The sequence below is a fragment of the Symphalangus syndactylus genome, chromosome 4 (genome assembly GCF_028878055.3).
Source record: "Symphalangus syndactylus isolate Jambi chromosome 4, NHGRI_mSymSyn1-v2.1_pri, whole genome shotgun sequence".
In the NCBI taxonomy this organism is placed as follows: domain Eukaryota; kingdom Metazoa; phylum Chordata; class Mammalia; order Primates; family Hylobatidae; genus Symphalangus; species Symphalangus syndactylus.
The window spans coordinates 68079679-68100254 of NC_072426.2; the positions used below are offsets into that span (position 1 = coordinate 68079679).

The following is a 20576-nucleotide window of genomic DNA, read 5'->3' on the forward strand; positions in this document are numbered from 1 at the left end:
CAGGCTGCTCCTTGTTAGAAATGATTTGGGGCCTGCTTTTTGTTAAAAGGGAAATTTTACCGAGGACTCTTTTACCCTTGCTATCTGCCTAAATAATTTCTTTCTATCTCCTGTATCAGGAGTGTCACCCTCTACAGGGTTGGAGGTCAAGTAAGGGCACTCCTGAAAAGTAGATGGGATAGAATGAGGTATCAAAGACGAACAGAGTCAGGAGGCAACCATACAGGGGAAAGGATAGTCCCACATGGGTTTTCAGCATCTGAGGCAGAAGCATTTGCATAAGAGAGTGGCCTGGCACAGGGTGTCTGGGAAAGGATAGGATGAAGACAGCATCAGCTTGGGAGGAAAAGCGGTGAAGGCAACCTGATGAAGGGTGCTGGAGTCCAAGGGGGAGTGGGGAGCACAGCTGCTTAGGGGCTGGGACAGAAGAGATTGGTTACACGCAAGGGGATTGAACAAATCAGTAAATACAGCAGATTCTTGAACAACACCATTTCATTGTCACACTGAGGAGAAAAAGAATTCCCAACTGGGGCCCCATCTGGGTGGAGTTTGCATGTTCTCCCCTTGTCTGCGTGGGTTTCCTCCAGGTATTCTGGTTTCCTCCTATATCCCAAAGCTGGGCATGTTAGGTCATCTGATGTGCTGACGTCATGACATGGTCCCAGTTAGAGTGAGGGTGGGTGTATGTGAGTGGCCCTGCAATGGGATATGTCCTGTCCAGGGCTGGTTCCCATCCTGTACCCTTAAGTGCAGGAGAGGCTCTGACCATGTGTGACCCTGAACTGGGATAAGCAGGTTAAGAAAGGAATGAATGGGCCGGGCGCGGTGGCTCACGCTTGTAATCCCAGCACTTTGGGAGGCCGAGGCGGGCGGATCACGAGGTCAGGAGATCGAGACCACGGTGAAACCCCGTCTCTACTAAAAAAATACAAAAAATTAGCCGGGCGTGGTGGCGGGCGCCTGTAGTCCCAGCTACTTGGAGAGGCTGAGGCAGGAGAATGGCGTGAACCCAGGAGGCGGAGCTTGCAGTGAGCCGAGATCGCGCCACTGCACTCCAGCCTGGGTGACAGAGCGAGACTCCGTCTCAAAAAAAAAAAAAAAAAAGAAAGGAATGAATGAATGCAAATTACTATAAAATAAAATGTTGTAGGGTCTATGGTCGTAACACAAATGCTGCAGTACACAATTATGTGGTATGAAAGTGCTCCATGAGCCTGCCATATTTGTGACTATTTTTGAACACAAAAATAGTGTTCAAATAGCTGCATGATGGCAGCATGTGCTCCTGACAATTTTTTCACTTTGCAACATTTATTCCTTGATTTAACACAGCACCACCACTACAACCACTATCACTCACTGACACACCCAAAATTGGGTAGTATCTTAATTTTTTAAATTAATCTTTCCTAAATGTATGTAGAGCTCACATTTATTCCAATGTTTAGTATTCGTGTTTTGGGGTCTTTACTTAGAAGTTTAGTGATGTTTTTGTGACCAACGATACGTCATAGGAACGTATGTTTTATTTGTATCATTTAGCCTATGGCCAAATTGGTTCTGTTATATGTCATTTCACTTAAAGTCAGATTCCAAAGCCTATCGATGGCATTAAGTGAGTACCTAGTATATATTCAGGATGAAGGGAGCCAGGTTGCTGTCAGAAAAGGAAGTTAAAAATAAGTTGACCCTTGAAATGCTCAAAGAATAAGGGGGACAGGTCAGAAGGACACAAAGTCGGCTTGAAATGGCTACTACTGGCCAAATCCAAGGGCATCTGAACACCAAATTAGTAACCTTTCCCTTCTCCCCCTATTTGTTCACTGGTTTTGTTCTATTTATCAATATAGAAGGGATGAAGGAATAAGAAAGTCATCATTTGGCAACCATCATAATAATAATTGATTCAAGCACAAATCACCAATGAAATGCTTTATCTTGTGGGGGAAGTTCTGAGTAGTAGCCAGATATTTACAAAGCCTCAAAGTATCTTTATACAAGATATTTATAAAATACAAAGCATATAGTAGCTTAACCATGGACAAACATGGCAGGATGTTGACTTCGATTATTTGAACAAATCAAATAATCGAAGTCAACATTGGCCAGTAATGGAAGCGAGTGACAGCAGATGCCTCAAGATGCTGCATTGCAGAGAACTCTGCCCGAATGGCACAACCTGGCAATCATGAGGAAACACCGTACAAACCAAAATGGAGAGAAAGCCTACAAAACAGCTGACCTATACTCTCCAAAAACATAAATGTCATGACAATCAAAGAAAGACTCAGGAACTATCCCAGATAAAAGGAAACTATAGAAACGGGACAATTGGACCAACACATCACACTTGGTGAAAATCCCCCATCTTGAATTTTCCTCGACTATCAAGGATATTTTGGAGACAATTGGCAAAATCTGCATAAGGTCTATAGATTAGATATTAACATTGAACCAATGTTAATATCCTGATTTTGACCATTATACTACAGTTATGTAAGGTAATTCCTTTTATTTAGGAAATACACATTATTTAGAAATAAAGAGGCATCGTGTCTGCAACCTACAAACAGTTCAGAAAAAAAAATCTGTATTAAGTACCTATATTCATATTCATCTAGAAAGACAGGAGGAGAAGGGGGAGAAAGGATAAAGTAAATGTAGTAAAATGTTAACATTTGGGGAATAATATCCAAAAATTATTTGTATTACCTCTTATAATCTTTTTGTAAGTCTGAAGTTGTCAAAATAGAACATTTCTTAAAAGAAAAACAAATTTTTAATAACAATATTAATGAATTATAACCCACTGAATAAAATAAACCATGAATCCATATTGATACAAGTAAATGAATAAATTGAGGGTTCGATGAGGAGCAGAGATATGTACATAGTCTCAAATTACCTCCCCGTAAAATACTAATTAACCACAAGGTGAAAAAATAACACTACAGAGGAGAAATTCAGCAGATACCACTGTTAGTGATCAATGCTAACATTGCCACTAACAGGGCAAATCAAAACTGTAGGGTCACAGGTAAGATGCAATGAGAAGATCACTGGGTCACTTCTGTGATACTCCTGCCAAAAAATCATATAATCTAAATCTAATCACCATGAAACCCAATTGAGGGACATTCTTGTATTACCAGACTTTACTCTTCAAAATATTCAAGGTCATGAAGGTCAAGGAAAGACTGAGGAACTGTTCCAGACTGAAAGAATCTAACAGATACAACAACTAAATACAAGCCATGGATTAGAATGGGATCCTTTTGCTATAAAGGACATTACAGAGAAGTAACAAACTAGAATGTATTAATGTTGACTTTCTTATTGCAAGGTTTGCACTGTAGTTATGTAGAATGTCCTGACTTGTAGGAATGCCCACTAATCAGGGGTGATGGCATAATGTCAGCAATTTACTCTCAATGGTTCGGAGGGGAAAGTCTTTGTACTAAAACTTCAAAATTTTCTCTAAACTGAAGGCTATTTCCAAAAGGTTAATTAAAAATAAATAAACAAACAGAAAAGGTGAATCAGGCAAATCTTATTTCTCCCTAAGAACAGCTATATAAATCAGTGCTTAAAATTAAAATTATGTAAATCTGATGGCACTGTAACAATTGTAATGCATCCAAACATGAACAATGACCACAGTTCCTGCACAACAAAATGATGTCTAAGTCCAACTCTACCACTACATATAGTGATAAAAATTACAAAATACAAATAAGCCACCAATTAACTGCACTAAAGTATTAATGACAACTTAGTGGTTTGGCTGTTTAAACAGCTGATATTTCGGCAGTTTGAGTATGTAAAACTCAATATTCCTGGTTTTCATTGGCAAAATCCACTTAAAAGTTAAAGAAGCCAAGTAACATTGTTTAAAAAACTATATAAATTTTGATCTGACACATATGATACAAAAATATGTTCCTTTAATAAAGATTTTTACATGGCATATATTAATATTTAATGAGAAACAAAATGTCACATAAACAGCCCAGTAATAAAATTTTATCTTTCAGATCATATAATTTTTCTTTAAAACCTGTACATATTCTCTTGATGCTTTCCAAACTAGATCTTGATTTAGATTTGACTCATCAGTAGATCCTAGAGGGGAAGCTATTGATCCAGATTCCAATTCAGCAGCAGCTAGAATGAAAAAGAAAGAATTATACTCCTTACCTAAAAGATTTCATAGTTAACAAAGTGGAAGTCAGTAAAAGAGTTGAGAATTTTGTCAGTATTAATAAGAAAGAAAAATATGTATGCAGAACTATTATACAAGATTACTATTAAGTATAATTTGCCCGTGGTTGCACATTGAATTATCCTTGTGGTTAAATATCAGAGCTTCTGGCTTTCTCACTCTTCATTCATTTATTCAACAACCATGAGCAAAGTAAGCACTAGAATTACAAAATGAAGACGATATGATCCACCTCTAACAAACATATGTTATAATCTGAAAAAACAGACAAACATACAATTTCCATACAGAGTCACAGATACCATGACAGGTAGAAGACAGGGCACTACTGGAACACACAGAAGGGACACCTATCCCAGTTCTGAGTCAATAACGTAGGCTTTTTGATGGAGGCAATATGTAGACTGATACCTGAAGTACAAGGAAAACATATGCCAGACAGAAGGAAGAAGCAAATGCCAACAGCTGGAGCTGAGGAAGCTCCCTGTGGAATTCCACGTGGTCTAGGGTGGCTGGATGCCAGAGCAAAGGGGCCCGGAGAGCAGCAAGGGGTGAGAAATAAGGTTGAATAACGTGACAAGGACCACATTGATGTGGGTGTTTTTATTCCATGCTAAGGAATTTGAAACTTCTTCTGAGGGCAAAGGGAAACTAATGACAAAGTAAATGACTGGAGATTTCAAATATCACCTGTCAAGCGACTGCTTAAGAACTGTAATTCCAGACTAGATATTACTAGTGAGTCTGGGGTCTTTGGGCCTTAAATCACCACTATAACCTTGAGAAGTTGATGATGCCATTGTTTTCTAAGAATAATTTTTGCATGCTGGCTACAGTTCTATGGGGATGGCAGAAGTGAAGAAAGTGTAGAGCCGGAAAAAAAAGAGGTGCAAAGATTTCTTGAGTTTTTTTAAAGCTATGGAACATGATGAATTAATGAGACAAAGTATACTCTTCACTATGAATATTCATGTTTTCACATCTTTCATTAGATGTGTGTAAGAAAGAACATTTAATGTAGTATCTATTAGCCAAACAATGGAAAGGGATCCCACTCACGATTTACACTTTATTTCAGAAATCAATTAATTAATCTAAATTTAATTCATGAAGTTTGGCAACATACCTTCTTTGAGTTCTCTAGTTATATTTTTTTCCAACTCCTGCTGCATCTGAAATAAGTCAAATGTTATTTATAATGTTTAAGTTAGACAAGAGACATTAACATAGAAATGATACATCACTTACAAAATGTGGCCTGTAATACTCTTAAAGACTACACTTAACTTGATTGCTTAAATATAAAAATAATCACATAAATAAAATTCCTACTTGTTTTAAGTGTAGATTTTAAAAATGTGTAATGTTGTTTAATCTGATAAAAAGTACAATTAGTATTGGTCTATTGCATATACATAATGTCAGAAAGGTGATATTTTCTCTTATTAGTACAAGGTTAAACAACTGAAGTCATAGTTTGAAATGAATGCATTACTTTGTAATTCTCAGCAAAACTCTGATCTTTATAAAGCTTAATCAGTTTTTTCACTTTAATGGATTTTTCCTTACAATAAACTTTCTGGTGGGGCACAGTGGCTCAAGCCTATAATCCTAGCACTTTGGGAGGCCAAGGCAGGCAGATTGCCTGAGCTCAGGAGTTCGAGACCAGCCTGGGCAACATGGTGAAATCCTGTCTCTATTAAAATACAAAAAAAATTAGCCAGGTATGGTGCCTTGCACCTCTAGTCCCAGCTACTTGGGAGGCTGAGGCAGGAGAATTGCTTGAACCCAGGAGGTAGAGGTTGCAGTGAGCTGAGATTGCACCACTGCACTCCAGGCTGGATGACAGAGCGAGACTCCGTCTCAAAAAAAAAAAAAAAAAAAAAAAAAAAACCCACTTTCCATTGTCTACTTTTAGAGAATTAAAATTTTAAAGTATGTTCTATGCTATTTTTTGGTACAGAATCATCAATATATACATGAAGAAAGTGATGCTATCATAATGTCATGTGAAAATTATACTGGCAAAAGAGTAAGTGGAAATAAACATTATCCTACCCATATATTATAAATAACATTATTTATGTAAACACAAAGATTTCAGAAAATTTGCTCAAAAAATGATAAATATAAGTTGGAGCTAGTTTTCAAGCTTAGTTTCTTTGATTCACAACTTGGTAGAATTATAAACAAAAAATATATAGCTTTTTAATCGTAATTTTGATTTCAGAAATTAGTACCAATTTTTTAAATATCTAATTATATTTATATACTTAATTATGAAATGTGTGGGAATATTTCAAACTATATTGCAAGTGGCCCATTTAGAGTGTTCTTATTTAAATCTTTTTTTATAAAAGGTATTCTCTCACTAAATACCAAGAACATGGTCTGAAACAGTACACTATCTAGTGAGCATAGTAGGTACTTTGTGGTGATAATGATAATATGATATCCAATGCCTTTAAAAATGTTAGGTATGAAGATAAAATTTTTTGACTAACAGGTTTCCCAATATTTTGTAAGACTGTTTTCCATATATTTCTGTGACAATAACATTATACACAGGCCTTATAAAATGAATAATGTGACAATAGCATTAGTAGACAGGACCTGTAAAAGTAATAACTCAATACCACATAAAAGGAGAAGCCTTTATTGAACGAATCTTATATTGCTATTCATTAATAAACATGACGTAAAATATACATTTTTACATGACTTGTATTAAGGAACTACTAATGTAATGTAGTTTCTCACTTCTCCTAAATATTTACTTCCTACGTGTAATAAATTTTATTATTTCTTTATACTCCATTTACAAATACTTTAATAATATGTACATTTTGCTTAGATAAAAATGAAATACTCTTAACAAATAGCTTACTCTGATATTGAAGAAATCTTAACTGTCTAGACAGAGAAACTTCTTGCATAAAAAATTTAAATACAGGTTATTTTTCTCCCCTAACACTTAAAGGATATATGGTATAAAGTTGTTGCCTCTATTCCAGGCCTGGAGTGGCCTTCCGCTACATAAAGTCTCTTCCAGCCTTTCAATGACTCTTGAATTTTTTTTTTCCTTTTGAGGTGGAGTCTCACTCTGTTGCCCAGGCTGGAGTGCAGTGGCGTCATCTCAGCTCACTGCAACCTCTGCCTCCTGAGTGGCTGGGACTACAGGTGCGCAACTTCACGCCCAGCTAATTTTTGTATTTTTTAGTAGAGACGGAGTTTCACCATATTGGACAGGCTGGTCTCAAACTCCTGACCTCGTGATCCGCCCACCTGGGCCTCCCGAAGTGCTGGGATTACAGGCATGAGCCACCACGCCTGGCCAATCCTTGAATGTTTTGCCATATAAATGACAGCTGAGGGCAACTACTTTTCAGAAAAGGACGCCAGGTCAGACATAAAGGCTCAAAGGGAAAAGGGGCAGACCCAGAACCCAGGAGGGAGCTGCTCTGGGAGGGACACTTAAAAGCTTAGGAAAACGGTCTTCTGTGTTGACAAGTCTGGTTTTGTCCTGGTTCGTGGGAAACTGGGATGGTTTTACCTATATTAAAAGTGAAAACTGGCAAATATTAAATGACTTTGAAAAAGTCTCTTTCATTTTATTCCTAATTTCCCATTAAATCACACATTTTCTCATATTTCCCTTAATACAAATTTAAAATTATTGTCTCCAGTTAAATAACTTAACACAGTGCCTGATACAGACTATGGAAGAAAAAAGGAGAGAAAAATGTCTTGGTGACATTAATAACTGTCCTATTGAGGTAGACAAGGTGCCATCAATGGTTTTTGAAATGTATAGAGCAATAGCTTAGCAGAAACTGAACACTGCTAGAGGAAATTAAAAAGCTTAATAAATTACTAATCTCTTATGCTAATAATTTAATGCATAATACAGAATCAAAAGCTATTATGGAGTAAAATAAATAAACTATGTTTTATAAAAATGCTCCTCCTTTCTCTGTGGACTTTCTGTTTATTTCCAGGTGGGGATTATGCTTCAGGTGGCGGAGGTAGCTTGAAGTCCAACATTAATAAAGGGAGCACATCTGCAACTTCACGTATACTTTTTCATTTTAAAATATAAGAATAGGAGAAAATTATAAAAGAACAGTGTACCAACAAATTTTGGCTAATTAGAAGGATTCTTTCATAACCGGTAGTTTTCAAACTATGTCCCACAGAAATCTAAGGTTCTACAGAGGATATTGCAGGATTAAGGGGATAAGGAAGTCACAGCTTCAGAGCCCCTACCCCTCCTTTAGCCAGAGAGCTCTACTTCTATTTGTTTTATGTAATATAGTTTCATGTCATTTTTTAAAAGTTCTATTCTTTCAAAAAAAATTTTTTAACGTATGAAAGTCACTTGCCCTGACAGAATGGTTCTTTTTAATCTCTTTTGTGAAGTCTAACATGGTTTGGCAAACCAGTGCCCCACAAAGAAACCATGTATACCAATGGAATATTTTTCAGCTTATCTAGAAATACTAAAAATAAACACCCCCTTGCTCCCCAAAAAAATCAATTAAGGAAAAACATTTCCTCAAAAATCTTCCCTTACATTGCGTATCTATATATTATTTCATCATCTTATAAAATCTTGTTACCTGAGTTTTCTGGTAGGAACTAATGAGAAAATTTTATATTTGCATCATGCTTAGTAAGTTACAGAAGGTTTTTTGTTACTGTTTTGGATTTTTTGAGACAGGGTCTCACTCTGTCATCCAGGCTGGAGTGCAGAAGCACGATCATAGGTCACTGCAGCCTTGAGCTCCTGAGCTCAAGTGATTCTCCTGCCTCAGCCTCCCAAGAAGCTGGGACTACAAGCGTGCACCACCATGCCCAGCTAATTTTTTTAATTTTTTGTAGAAATGAGGTCTCACTATGCCTCACTATGTTTCCCAGGCTGGTCTTGAACTCCTGAGCTCAGGTGATCTTCCTGCTTCAGCCTCCCAAAGTGTTGGGATTATAGGCATGAACCATTGCACCCGGCCTACAGAAGTATTTGACATTCATTTTCTTTTTGTACCCAGTAGGAAAATTTCATGACTCTGAAGCATTTAGACCCTGATCATCTCATTGTCAGAAAAATAAGACAAAACTAAGCTATCAAAATGATGAAAAAATATTAGTTGGCTAAATCTTGTAATTTATGTATTACAACAATCATTTGATTTGTTCCTTGTTAAGCCACTTGGCTGCAGTGCTATCTAGGAAACCTTAGACTTGCTCTTCTATGATTTGTTAGGACATGAGGCCTGATAAAGAAACAAGGCTGAGGTCTCATTTAACATGAGTCTACACTTTTTTTCTCTGCATTAAGATCATGAAAATACCATTAAATCTTAAGCTAATGTGCACTGATTAAAATGGATAGTTTCATAATGATACACAAAAACTAGTTACTATTTATTTATTTTTGTTCAAACAAATGTTTTATGCTTCTTCTAATTTTTTAAGAGGCAGGGTCTTGCTATCTTGCCCAGGCTGGAGTGCGGCTGCTATTCACAGTTGCAATAAAAACACACTACAACCTTAAACTCTTGGGCTCAAGCAATCCTCCTGCCCCAGCCTCCCAAGTAGCTGGGACTACAAGTGTTCACCATTGCAACCAGCTTTTGTAATTTGTTCCCCCAGTCAAAAATGGTCAAAAGTTAGACAAGTATCTTAAACTGGATCAAGCATAGTTGGATTTTTTTTTTCCCTACCAAGTCTACAATTGATAGTCATTGTTGAATTCATTTTGAGATCCCCAGAAATGAAGTCGTACTATGAGTGAAATCATAAAGTTGGATTGGAAGGTTCCTCTTCGATGGGTTTTCTATTGTTCTAGAAAAGCAAGACAAAACTAAGCTAACAATATGAACATAATATTGGCTAGCTAGGACCTTGTAACTGTAAAGCTAGGATCCAGGGGAGATGAGGACCCTGTGAAGCTTTACATGAAATTCTGGGTAGGAAGAAAATAATTCTGTTTGATCATACTTACTATACACTCTTGATATCATTGCCATCTTAGTCATCAATCATTCAAGTAATGGCACAAGTGCATTTTTTAAATTCACATATTTGCTTGCTTTAACTATTTAAAAACCGCTGTGCAATTGCCCAGTAATAGACATGTTTTACAAAAATTGAGAGAAAAATGCTGTAACAATAGCAACTAAGAATGTACTCCTATGTAAGAAAATGACAAAACTTAAAAATACAAATTAATCAGTGTTAGAGTTTGTTTAATTCATAAAAAGTATTTATCTTGGAGTTCTTTAAATAATAAATTTCCATATGTGGTTAAGTGTTTGGATGCCAATCATTCATTCACTTATGATTAAGGGTGGAACACTTGAGATGGTGCCAGAAAACTATCAAAGTGCTATCAACCACAGCCAAACTCAAATCCATTAGAAGGAAAGCCAGAGTATCTCAACGTATACCTTTTGCTATCAGGCAATAGGCAATAATATTCCATTTCTAATAAATTCAGCTTTTAAAGAAATTTAAAATGTGACAGTTTAGTTACATTTATTGAATAAAGTTAACAAATGGTATCTCCTGAAAATGAGAACTCTAGGGACTAAAAAAAAAAAAAAAAACACTAAAATTTCTGTTTCCTCACTTTATTAGCACAGATAATTATGACCTTTACTTATCAAGCATAAGTCAATTAAACAACTCGGTATTTCACCAAATTAAAAACAAGAATTATATCAGAAATTTGAGGCTGGGCACGGTGGCTCACACCTGTAATCCCAGCACTTCAGGAGGCTGAGGCAGGCAGATCATTTGAAACCAGAAGTTTGAGATCAGCCTAGCAATATATGAAACCCAGTCTCTACTAAAAATATAAAATTTAGCTGGGTGTGGTGGCACACACCTGTAATCCTAGCTACCTGGGAGGCTGAGACACAAGAATTGCTTGAACCTGGAGGCAGAGGTTGCAGTGAGCCAAGATGGCACCACTGCACTCCAGCCTGGACAACAGAGTAAAACCCTGTCTCAAAAAAACAAACAAAAAAAGAATTACATGAGAAATTTGAAACCCAAAGGAAAAAAGACAACATAACTCACCTTGCTCAAGTAGTTCTCCATGCTATTATTTGAAGCCCGTGGATTTGAGGTAGAGATCACTAAGTTTTCTCTTGGAATAAGTTTTCTGTTGAGATCTAAACTATTATTAAGATTTCCAACACAAGGTGGCTCCATGACTGGCCTGGTAGTGAGAGTGGTGAACAAAGATCTGCTCTGCTGTTTTTCCACAAGAAGTTTGGTGCTGACCTCTGCTAGCCTCTCATTAGTTCTGTGAAGATTGCAGAAGACACATGCTTAATATTTTACTTTTCCCTAAATGATTCCTAAAAGACTTGTAATTTTTAAAAAGTTACCATAGGAGTAAATGAAATTTCCCATTAACCAGAATTTTAACACTGAAAAACGTGTCAGAGCATGCCTACGGTATGCAATTATAATTTTTAGACTGTTCTAAAGAAGTGCCTGTTTCTAGGGTAGTTTCCAACAAACAAGTAATTCAAGCAAAGTAGGGAAGGGAAGAAAATGGCTACGAATGATGTATGGCTTCACAGGTAACACCTGCTGCCTTCTGGAATGCTCCACTGGTAAGATTCCTGAGGATGCCTTTAAAAATAATTGCCTTTAAAGGGTAAATATGTGAGATGATAAACATGTTAATTTGCTTGACTATAATAACCATTTCACTGTGTACAAATATATCAAAAACATCATGTTTTGATACATACAATTAACAAAACTAAGAACAAAGGAAAAAGCCCAGCTAAGAATACTTGTATTTAGTAAACCAGTTTCGAGATTTAAAAAAAAAAATTCCTCAAGACATGTGCAAGCATTTGCTTTCACTACCCTTTTACATTTATTTCACCCATTATCTGGAAAAATACTAGGCATCTGGCACCAGGGAATAATTCAGAGCAAAAAATTCTAGGGGAAAAGAAGATAGCTGAGTTGGTGATCAAAAAGAACTAAAGAGCCTCAAAGGCAGTTAGCTCCTAACATTGTCCCCAAGGCATCAGAGGTGGGGACTGACCTGTTTTCCACACACTCCCTCAGGCTGACCAAGGTGTTATTTTTAACCACTTTATAAATTATACTTCCCTTCATCCCTACGTTAATCATTAACGTGCTATTTCACTAGCATGCCTTTAAGTAGTAGAAAAACTATACAGGGTAGTTTGTCTCATGGCACCCTGTAGTGATAATACCAGACATCAGAATCAAGGAAAGTTCATTTATGGAGTGCCAGAATGTGCAGAGTAGGAGTGATACTTGACCCTTCTGGTTTAAGTTGTAATTTTCCAAAAAACAGCCCAACTCATTAATAATTATATTTATGGCAATATTGATAAGCAATCTGATGATAATATCAATGTCTAAATTACAAAGTTTCAAAAGCACATAGCTGAAAGACATAGATCTAGTTAACTACCTAAGAATATTAATGGAAAAGCCATATAAAATTAAAAAAAAAAACAAACAGAGGAAAGACATAAACTGTCCTGGACTCACATTTTAAAGGTAAGTTAATTTACTAACATTTTCCAAAATTATATTACCTAGTTAGCTTTCACTTCCCATTAATCTCATGAACCTAAGAATTATGCTTTCAAGGCAAACTAATGAGCTTAATTTATTTGCTATGATTCTATATTTTGACTTACTTGTTTAGTTTACTTGACAAAGATTTTCTAACTTTTAATTCTTCTAGATAGAGTTGCTTATATTTTTCCAGTTCAGTTTTATTAAAGTCTTCTTGAGATGTTTTTATTTTGGAGAGTTCAGATTCCAGATCTTTAATTCTGAGTTCCATCTGACTTTTCATTGAAGCAAAATTATTCTCTCTTAACTGCTCTAAGTTTTCTTGAGATGCTGCTTGTGCCTAAAACAAATTAAAAGCATTTGTTTTAAAAAGATATAACCTGAGTAATACCATGGCCACCTACTCGGTGTTTAAGGGCTGTTTTGTTTTTAACCCAAACTCCAAAAAGAGAAAGATCTTTGCGCCAACAGGCATTGGTCAAAGAGATAAGAGGACACCCCAGGGCTCTAATTGAAAAGGGAATCCAAATACACCTTCCAAAGAGATGAAAGTGAGTTTCTACTAGAGAAGCATTTTCATCCTTGATGAAGTAATCAATAAAGGCTGACTGGCAACCCAGATGTCTAACGATGGGGGGAAATGTCATATAGAAAACAAAAAATTATAATTGGTAACATAAGGAAAACCTAAGAAAGAAAATGACCACAAATGTGGAGATATTTTCGAATGAAAATCTTATAAAAATTATTTTTGTGTTAAAATATATTCATGGGGAGACTTGAATATGCTTAAAAATGTTGATGTGATATTCCATTTTATGAATACACCTGGCAAAGTAAATTAAAGCAACCATCTGTATGTAAGATACAGGAACTTAGAGCTTCTTAGAGATAAACGCTGTGCACATCAATACATGTTGAGAAAAAAGCCCAAGGTCTTGGATCTCTTACAATAATTCTACCTGCTGGAGCATAAGGTTATGGAATCACCTGGACTACAAGTAAAGAAATGTGGAGTGTGATCCTGAGCCTGACTAGCTCTATGGCTTGGGCCCTGCTGTTTAACCTTTCCCTAGGTGTCTTCATCTGTAAAATGGGAAACTATACTGGCTTATCACTGATTTCTTCCTATTCTCATTCCATGTCTCTAAGAGCTAACATGTAGAGCTGTGTAAGACTATCATAAATACCATGTGAAGAAATCTATGTTATTATGGATTGTTACCACCTTGGCCTTGTAGATTGTGTTCCAAGACTCCTATTTCTCACTGGCCTGAGGGAAGGGAAAGAGCTGAGAATGAGTAGTGAAGACTTGCTACTCTCACAATGGCTACATATTTTCAAGTGGCCCAGATTTGCTCTCTGTTAATCTTCACATCCTTTCTACTAGTTTGCACCCTCCATCCTCTCTCATAAGCACAGGGGTCCCACACAGTTCTCAATCACTATTTATCCCAACTAAAACAAATTTGTTAAATTATTGAGTTTTAATCACTCATAGACACACAAACTCATGTTATTAAGGAAGTAGATTTTTATCGCTCACTCAGACACACACACACTCACACACTGATATACCCATGTGGGTAAGACAGGAAAGACATTTTTTTGGCTTTGTTTATTTTAGAGACAGGGTCTCAGTCTGTCGCCCATGCTTCAGTTCAGCGGCACAATCATAGTTCACTGCAGCCTTGAAAACTCCCGGGCTTAAATGATCCTCTCACCTCAGCCTCCCAAGTATCTGGGACTACAGCCATACACCACCATGCCTGGCTAATTATTTTTTTAAATTTTCTGTAGAGACAGGGTCTCACTTTGTTGCCCAGGTTGGTCTTGAACTCCTGGGCTCAAGTGGTCCTCCCACCTCAGCCCTCAAAGTGCTAGGATTACAGGTGTGAGCTACCATGCCCAGCCTAATTTGTTTGTGTTGTTTTGTATTTGAGACGGAGTCTAGCTCTCACCATCTTGCCTCACTGCAACCTCTGCCTCCCAGATTCAAGCAATTCTCCTGCCTCAGTCTCCCAAGTAACTGGGACTACAGGCATGTGCCACCACGGCTGGCTAATTATTTTTTTTAATTTTTTAGTACATATGGGTTTTCACTATGTTGGCCAGGCTGGTCTCGAACTCCTGATCTCATGATCCGCCCACCTCGGCTTCCCAAAGTGCTGGGATTACAGGCATGAGCCACCGTGCCCAGCTTTTTTTTTTTTTTTTTTTTTTTTTAAGGCAAAAACAACACAAGTTGTCTTAAAGTCCCAGTGGTTTCCTGGGATGAAGTAGGGGGAATTAACTGCAAAAGAGCAAGAGAGAACTTTCTGGAAATGTTCTCTGTTGAGAGGGTGGTTAAGCAAGTATATACTTGGGTCAAACTGTTAAAATGGTTTTGTTTAATTATTTGTAAATTATCCCTCAATAAAATTTAATTTATATACAACCTGGGTAATTATTGTGTATTTTTTTCCTTTACTTTTGAGTTAGTGATTCAGAGAGTAATTTTAAATATGTGAAAAAAAAAGCTGAAGTTTAAAATATTTATCAGCCAGGTTTGGTGGCTCATGCCTGTAATCTCAGCACTTTGGGAGACCTAAGCAGGAGGATCACTTGAAGCCAAGTGTTCGTGACCAGCCTGGGCAACAAAGTAAGACTCTGTTTCTACCAAAAATAAGAATTAAAAATTTAGCCAGGCATCGTGATGTGCACCTGTAGTCCCAGCTATCCAGGAGGCTGAGGTATAAACATTTGAATCATTGTTTCATTAGTACTCATGAACTCTGATAAAGAATAATAAAATTAATTAAAAATTTTAAAAAGTGAGCAATGTAATTTAAGAACAATTCAAGAATATGGCATAATTTCTAAATCACAATACTTTCTTTTCCTGATGGTTTTGTTTTATGCCAACTGGTCTTAATAGCCAAATGATTCTCTGATGAAAATCATTATTCTAAATCATCAATGTAGTTATAATAATGATGGAAACTGAAACATCTAAAGGGAGAAACAGATGCCATCATCCTTCTAGAAATCTACAGAACAAATTGCTATAAGGGATGTAGAGGAAACACATATAATGTATATATCCAAAATACAATTTGCAGTGAAATGAACGAAGGCACACTACAAATAAACTAACCTGTAAAAACAAATTGACTTCTTTTAGTTTTTCTACTATTTCCTGTCTTGCTCTTTCTTCAATCTCCTGTTTATACTGTTTGACTTGACCAAGTTCTACCATATTCCTTTCTATATGACTTCTCAGGTCGATCACTTCTTGTTCCAACTTCTTTTTATTCTTCTGTAGTTTTTCACATTTCTTTTGTATTGTTTTCATGGATAACAACTCCTGTTGAAGAACTTGATTCTTTGTATCCAGATGTAGACATTTTGAACCTGCAGTCTCCAGTTCTGCTGTAAGATCATCAATCTGAATGAAGACAGTAATATAGTGTGATAATGAAGGAAGTAGCCTGAGAATAGCCTAACATAAAACCAAGAACAAATTTTGAAATAAATTCAGTTGCAATAAAATGTCACCTGAACCGTAAAAGATTCTTCAAATGTGGACCCTTAAATTACCCGGAAAATCAAGAACAAAGTCAAAGCCATCAAGAGTCACAAAAATATATTCCTTATCATCTCTGCCACACAACATTTGCACTTGATCTTCGACTTATATTTTTCTATGATTGTTTCATGTCTTTCCTCCTTAAATGGCTCTAAGGGGTAGCAGAAAGTCTCTTACTACTTCCCCCATAAACATGCCCTATAATTTCTTTTTTTTTTTTTTTTTAAGAAGGAGTCTTGCTCTGTCGCCCAGGCTGGAGTGCAGTGGCGCGATCTCCGCTCATTGCAAGCTTTGCCTCTTGGGTTCATGCCATTCTCCTGCCTCAGCCTCCTGAGTAGCTGGGACTACAGGCGCCCACCACCACGCCTGGCTAATTTTTTGTATTTTTAGTAGAGACGGAGTTTCACCATGTTAGCCAGGATGGTCTCGATCTCCTGACCTCATGATCTGCCCGCCTCGGCCTCCCAAAGTGCTGGGATTACAGGCGTGAGCCACCGCTCCCGGCCCCAACATGCCCTATAATTTCTAAAGAAGTTTTTGGGACATCCTGTTGAGTTATTTAGGCCTCATCAAAAAACTGGCTCCCAGAATAAGACTTTTAAAATAAGACTCTAATTAATGAATCTTGTAATATAGATTCTAATGCCATAAGCCTTTTTCTGAGCTGCAAATGTTTTATGCTAATTTGACTTGCATTCCAAGGGGTAATAATTATTGGTGTTAAGGCCACAGAATAAAGAACCTAGAAATAAATTCGTGTATTTACAGCCAACTGATTTTAAAAAGATGCTAAGAACATACATTGGGGAAAGGACATCCTCTTGAATAAATAGTGCTGGGAAAACTGGATATCCACATGCAGAAGAATGAAACTAGACCCCTATCGAACACCATATACTAAAATCAACTCAAAATTGAATAAAGATGTAAAACAGTAAGACCTTGAAACTATAAAACTACTAGAAGAGACAGGGAAATTGCTTCAGGGCATTGCTCTAGGCAAACATTTTATGGCTATTTGCAGAACCGTAGGCAAAAAAACAAAAATAGAAAAATGGGACAATACTGGCCAGGCGCGGTGGCTCACGCCTGTAAATCCCAGCACTTTGGGAGGACAATGCAGGTGGATCACGAGGTCAGGAGATCGAGACCATCCTAGCTAACACGGTGAATCCCCGTCTCTACTAAAAATACAAAAAATTAGCCAGGCATGGTGGTGGGCGCCTGTAGTCCCAGATACTCAGGAGGCAGGCAGGAAAACGGCATGAACCCGGGAGGCGGAGCTTGCAGTGAGCTGAGATCACGCCACTGCACTCCAGCCTGGGTTAAAAAAAAAAAATTAATAAAATCAATAAAATTTTAAAAAACAATAATAAAAAATAAAAGTGGGACAATATTAAACTGAAAAGCTTCTGCACAGCAAAGGAATAATTAACAGAGTGAAGAGACAATCTGTAGAATGGGAGACACTATTTGCAAACTATTCCAGAGTAGGTGCTCGGGGTTCCTGCCCCAACCAAAGTTCCAGCCAATGGCCACCATCAGCAACCAGACGCATTAGTGCACAAACCAGAAGATTCCAGTCCCCCTCTACCTAGAAGCTTTAATTCTTCTAGATAGAGTTGCTTATATTTTTCCAGTTCAGTATTAAAGTCTTCTTGAGAAGTTTTTACTTTGGAGAGTTCAGATTCCAGACCTTTAAATCTGGAGAAAAAACTTTCTCCTCAATAGCTCTTACGTCTTTCTCCTGGTTATCTGCTTAACATTGTTTGACATGAATAAATTAATCTCAACATTTATCAGATTCTACTTTAAATGAGACTAATTTTTCCTGTGTAAGTTATGTTTCTTATTGTCTCTTTTTGTAAAATACATTTTTTCTGCTTATTGCTTCCTAACAAAGTACCCAAAATTTATGGCTTAAAACAACAACATTTATTCTGTTCAGGAACCTGTGGTTTGGGAAAATCTCGGCCAGGACAGCTTGTCTCTGTTCCCCTCAGGTTCCCTGGACACAGCTCAAAGCCTGAGGGACTGGAACTCCTAGGCTGCCTTTGTGTCCTGAGCTTCCTCACAAGATCGGGGCTGGGTTCCAAGGGCAAGGAGTCTGAGATAGGAAGCCTCTTCTAATCTAATGCCGAAGTCACATGTTGTCACCTTTACCACATTCTATTCATTAGAAATGAGTCACTGAGGTTGGCCCATGTTCTATTTTATCATGGGATGAATATATTTTCGTTTTTAGTTGACACACAACATTATACATATTTATGGCTAGAGAGATATTTTAATAGATGTATACAATGTATAAGCGAATTAGCATATCCATCACCTCAAACATTTATCATTTGTCTTGTGAACAGTCAAAATCCTCTTTTTAGCTTTTTGAAAATACACGATAAATTATATTTAACTGTACTCGCCCTGTGGTGCTATAGAACACCAGAACGCATTCCTCCTAGCTAGCTCTCATTTGGTAGCCATCACCCAACACCTCCTCCCTTTCCCCACCCTTTGCCTGCCTCTCCTCCCTCCTGCTTTTCCCAGCCTCTAATACCCATGATTCTACTCTACTTTCATGAGCTCGGTTTTCTTTTTAGCACTTGCATACGAGTGAGAGCCTTAGATATTTATCTTCCTTGCCTGACCTATTTCACTTAACATAATGTTACTGACATGATTTCATTCTTTTGGCTGAATAGTATTCCATCCTGTATATACACCATATCTTTTTTTTTTTTTTTTTTTGAGACAGAGTCTCGCTCTGTCACCCAGGCTGGAGTGCAGTGGCACAATCTTGGCTCACTGCAACCTCCGCCTCCAGGGTTCAAGCAATTCTCCTGCCTCAGCCTCTCCGAGTAGCTGGTACTACAGGCGTGTGCCACTACGTCCAGCTAATTTTTTCGTATTTTTGGTGGAGTCGGGGTTTCGCCATTTTGTCAAGGCTGGTCTCAGAACTCCTGACTTCAGGTGATCCACCTACCTTGGCTTCCAAAATGCTGGAATTATAGGCATGAGCCACTGCACCCAGCCACCAAATCTTTTTCTTTAAAAAAAAAAAAAAAAATCCATTTTTATTTTAGATTGAAAGGGTACATATGCAGGCTTGTTACTATACAGCAAAATGCTGAGGTTTGGACTTCTGTTGATCCTGTCACCCAGATTCTGAACACATTTCTTGTCACAGATCCTGCATTCTCGGAAACCTCAGTGTCTGTTGTTTTCACCTTTATGTATCCGTACACACCATATTTTCTTTTCCATTGTCTATGGACATTTAGGTTGATTCCACATTTTAGCTATTGTGAATAGCACTGCAATAAACTTGGGAATGCAGATATCCCTTTGATATGCTGATTTCCTTTCTCCTGGATAAATACCTGGTAGTAGAACGACATCATATGACAGTTCTATTTTTAGTTTTTTGAAAAAACTCCACATTGTTTTTTATAATGGCTGTACTACTTTACATGCCCACCAACAATGTCTAAGAGTTTCCTGTTCTCTGCAGCCTTGCTGGCATTTGTTATTTTTTGTCTTTTGATAGTAGCGATTCTAATTGGAATAAGATCATTCACTTGGTGGTTTTGATGTGCACTTCCCTGATGATTAGTGATGTTGAGCATTTTTTCCGTATACCTTTTGGCCATTTGTGTGTCTTAGGAGAAATGTCTGTTTCAGATTTTTTGCCTACTTTTGAATTAGATTATTCTTTTTGCTGTCAAGTTGAGTTCCTTGTATATTCTGGATATTAGTCCCTTGTCAGATGAATAGTTTGTTATTTTTCTGACTTTTTAAAATAGCCATTCTGGCTAGTATGAGATGGTATCTTGTTGCGGTTTTGATTTGCATTTCTCTAATGATCAATGATGTTGAGCTTTTTATCATGTTTGTTGGGTTGAATGTATGTCTTCTTTTGAGAAATGTCTATTCATGTCTTTTGCCCACTTTTTTTTTTTTTTTTCGAGACGGAGTCTCGCTCTGTCGCCCAGGCTGCAGTGCAGTGGCGCGATCTTGGCTCACTGCAAGCTCCGCTTCCAGGGTTCACACCATTCTCCTGCCTCAGCCTCCTGAGTAGCTGGGACTACAGGCGCCCGCCACCACGCCCGGCTAATTTTTTGTACTTTTAGCAGAGATGGGGTTTCACCGTGTTAGCCAGGATGGTCGCTATCTCCAGACCTCATGATCCGCCCGCCTCGGCCT

At 37.4% G+C, this 20576-nt stretch overlaps 1 protein-coding gene and 1 long non-coding RNA gene across 16 annotated transcripts in view; one reads left to right on the forward strand and one right to left on the reverse strand.

Moving 5' to 3' along the window:
* LOC134736351 (uncharacterized) overlaps positions 1 to 8282 on the forward strand; it is a 44028-nt gene extending 35746 nt beyond the window's left edge. The window contains exons 2-3 of the long non-coding RNA XR_010120313.1: positions 6189 to 6257; positions 8224 to 8282. This is a non-coding gene — a long non-coding RNA (uncharacterized lncRNA). The remainder of the gene's footprint in view (positions 1 to 6188; positions 6258 to 8223) is intronic.
* The window catches only part of ANKRD26 (ankyrin repeat domain containing 26), a 103960-nt gene continuing 85304 nt past the window's right edge, over positions 1921 to 20576 (reverse strand). For 13 of the 15 annotated variants that reach the window (XM_063637248.1, XM_063637247.1, XM_063637242.1 and 10 more), the window contains 5 exons: positions 15942 to 16232; positions 12928 to 13145; positions 11306 to 11534; positions 5352 to 5397; positions 1921 to 4167 (listed from right to left, as the gene is read on the reverse strand). In XM_063637248.1, the coding sequence (XP_063493318.1) occupies positions 4034 to 4167; positions 5352 to 5397; positions 11306 to 11534; positions 12928 to 13145; positions 15942 to 16232 (918 nt within the window). In that variant the 3' untranslated portion in view covers positions 1921 to 4033. Of the gene's footprint in view, positions 4168 to 5351; positions 5398 to 11305; positions 11535 to 12927; positions 13146 to 15941; positions 16233 to 20576 lie in introns of those variants that run through there. The other 2 variants (XM_063637249.1, XM_055274965.2) reach the window with 1 other exon arrangement.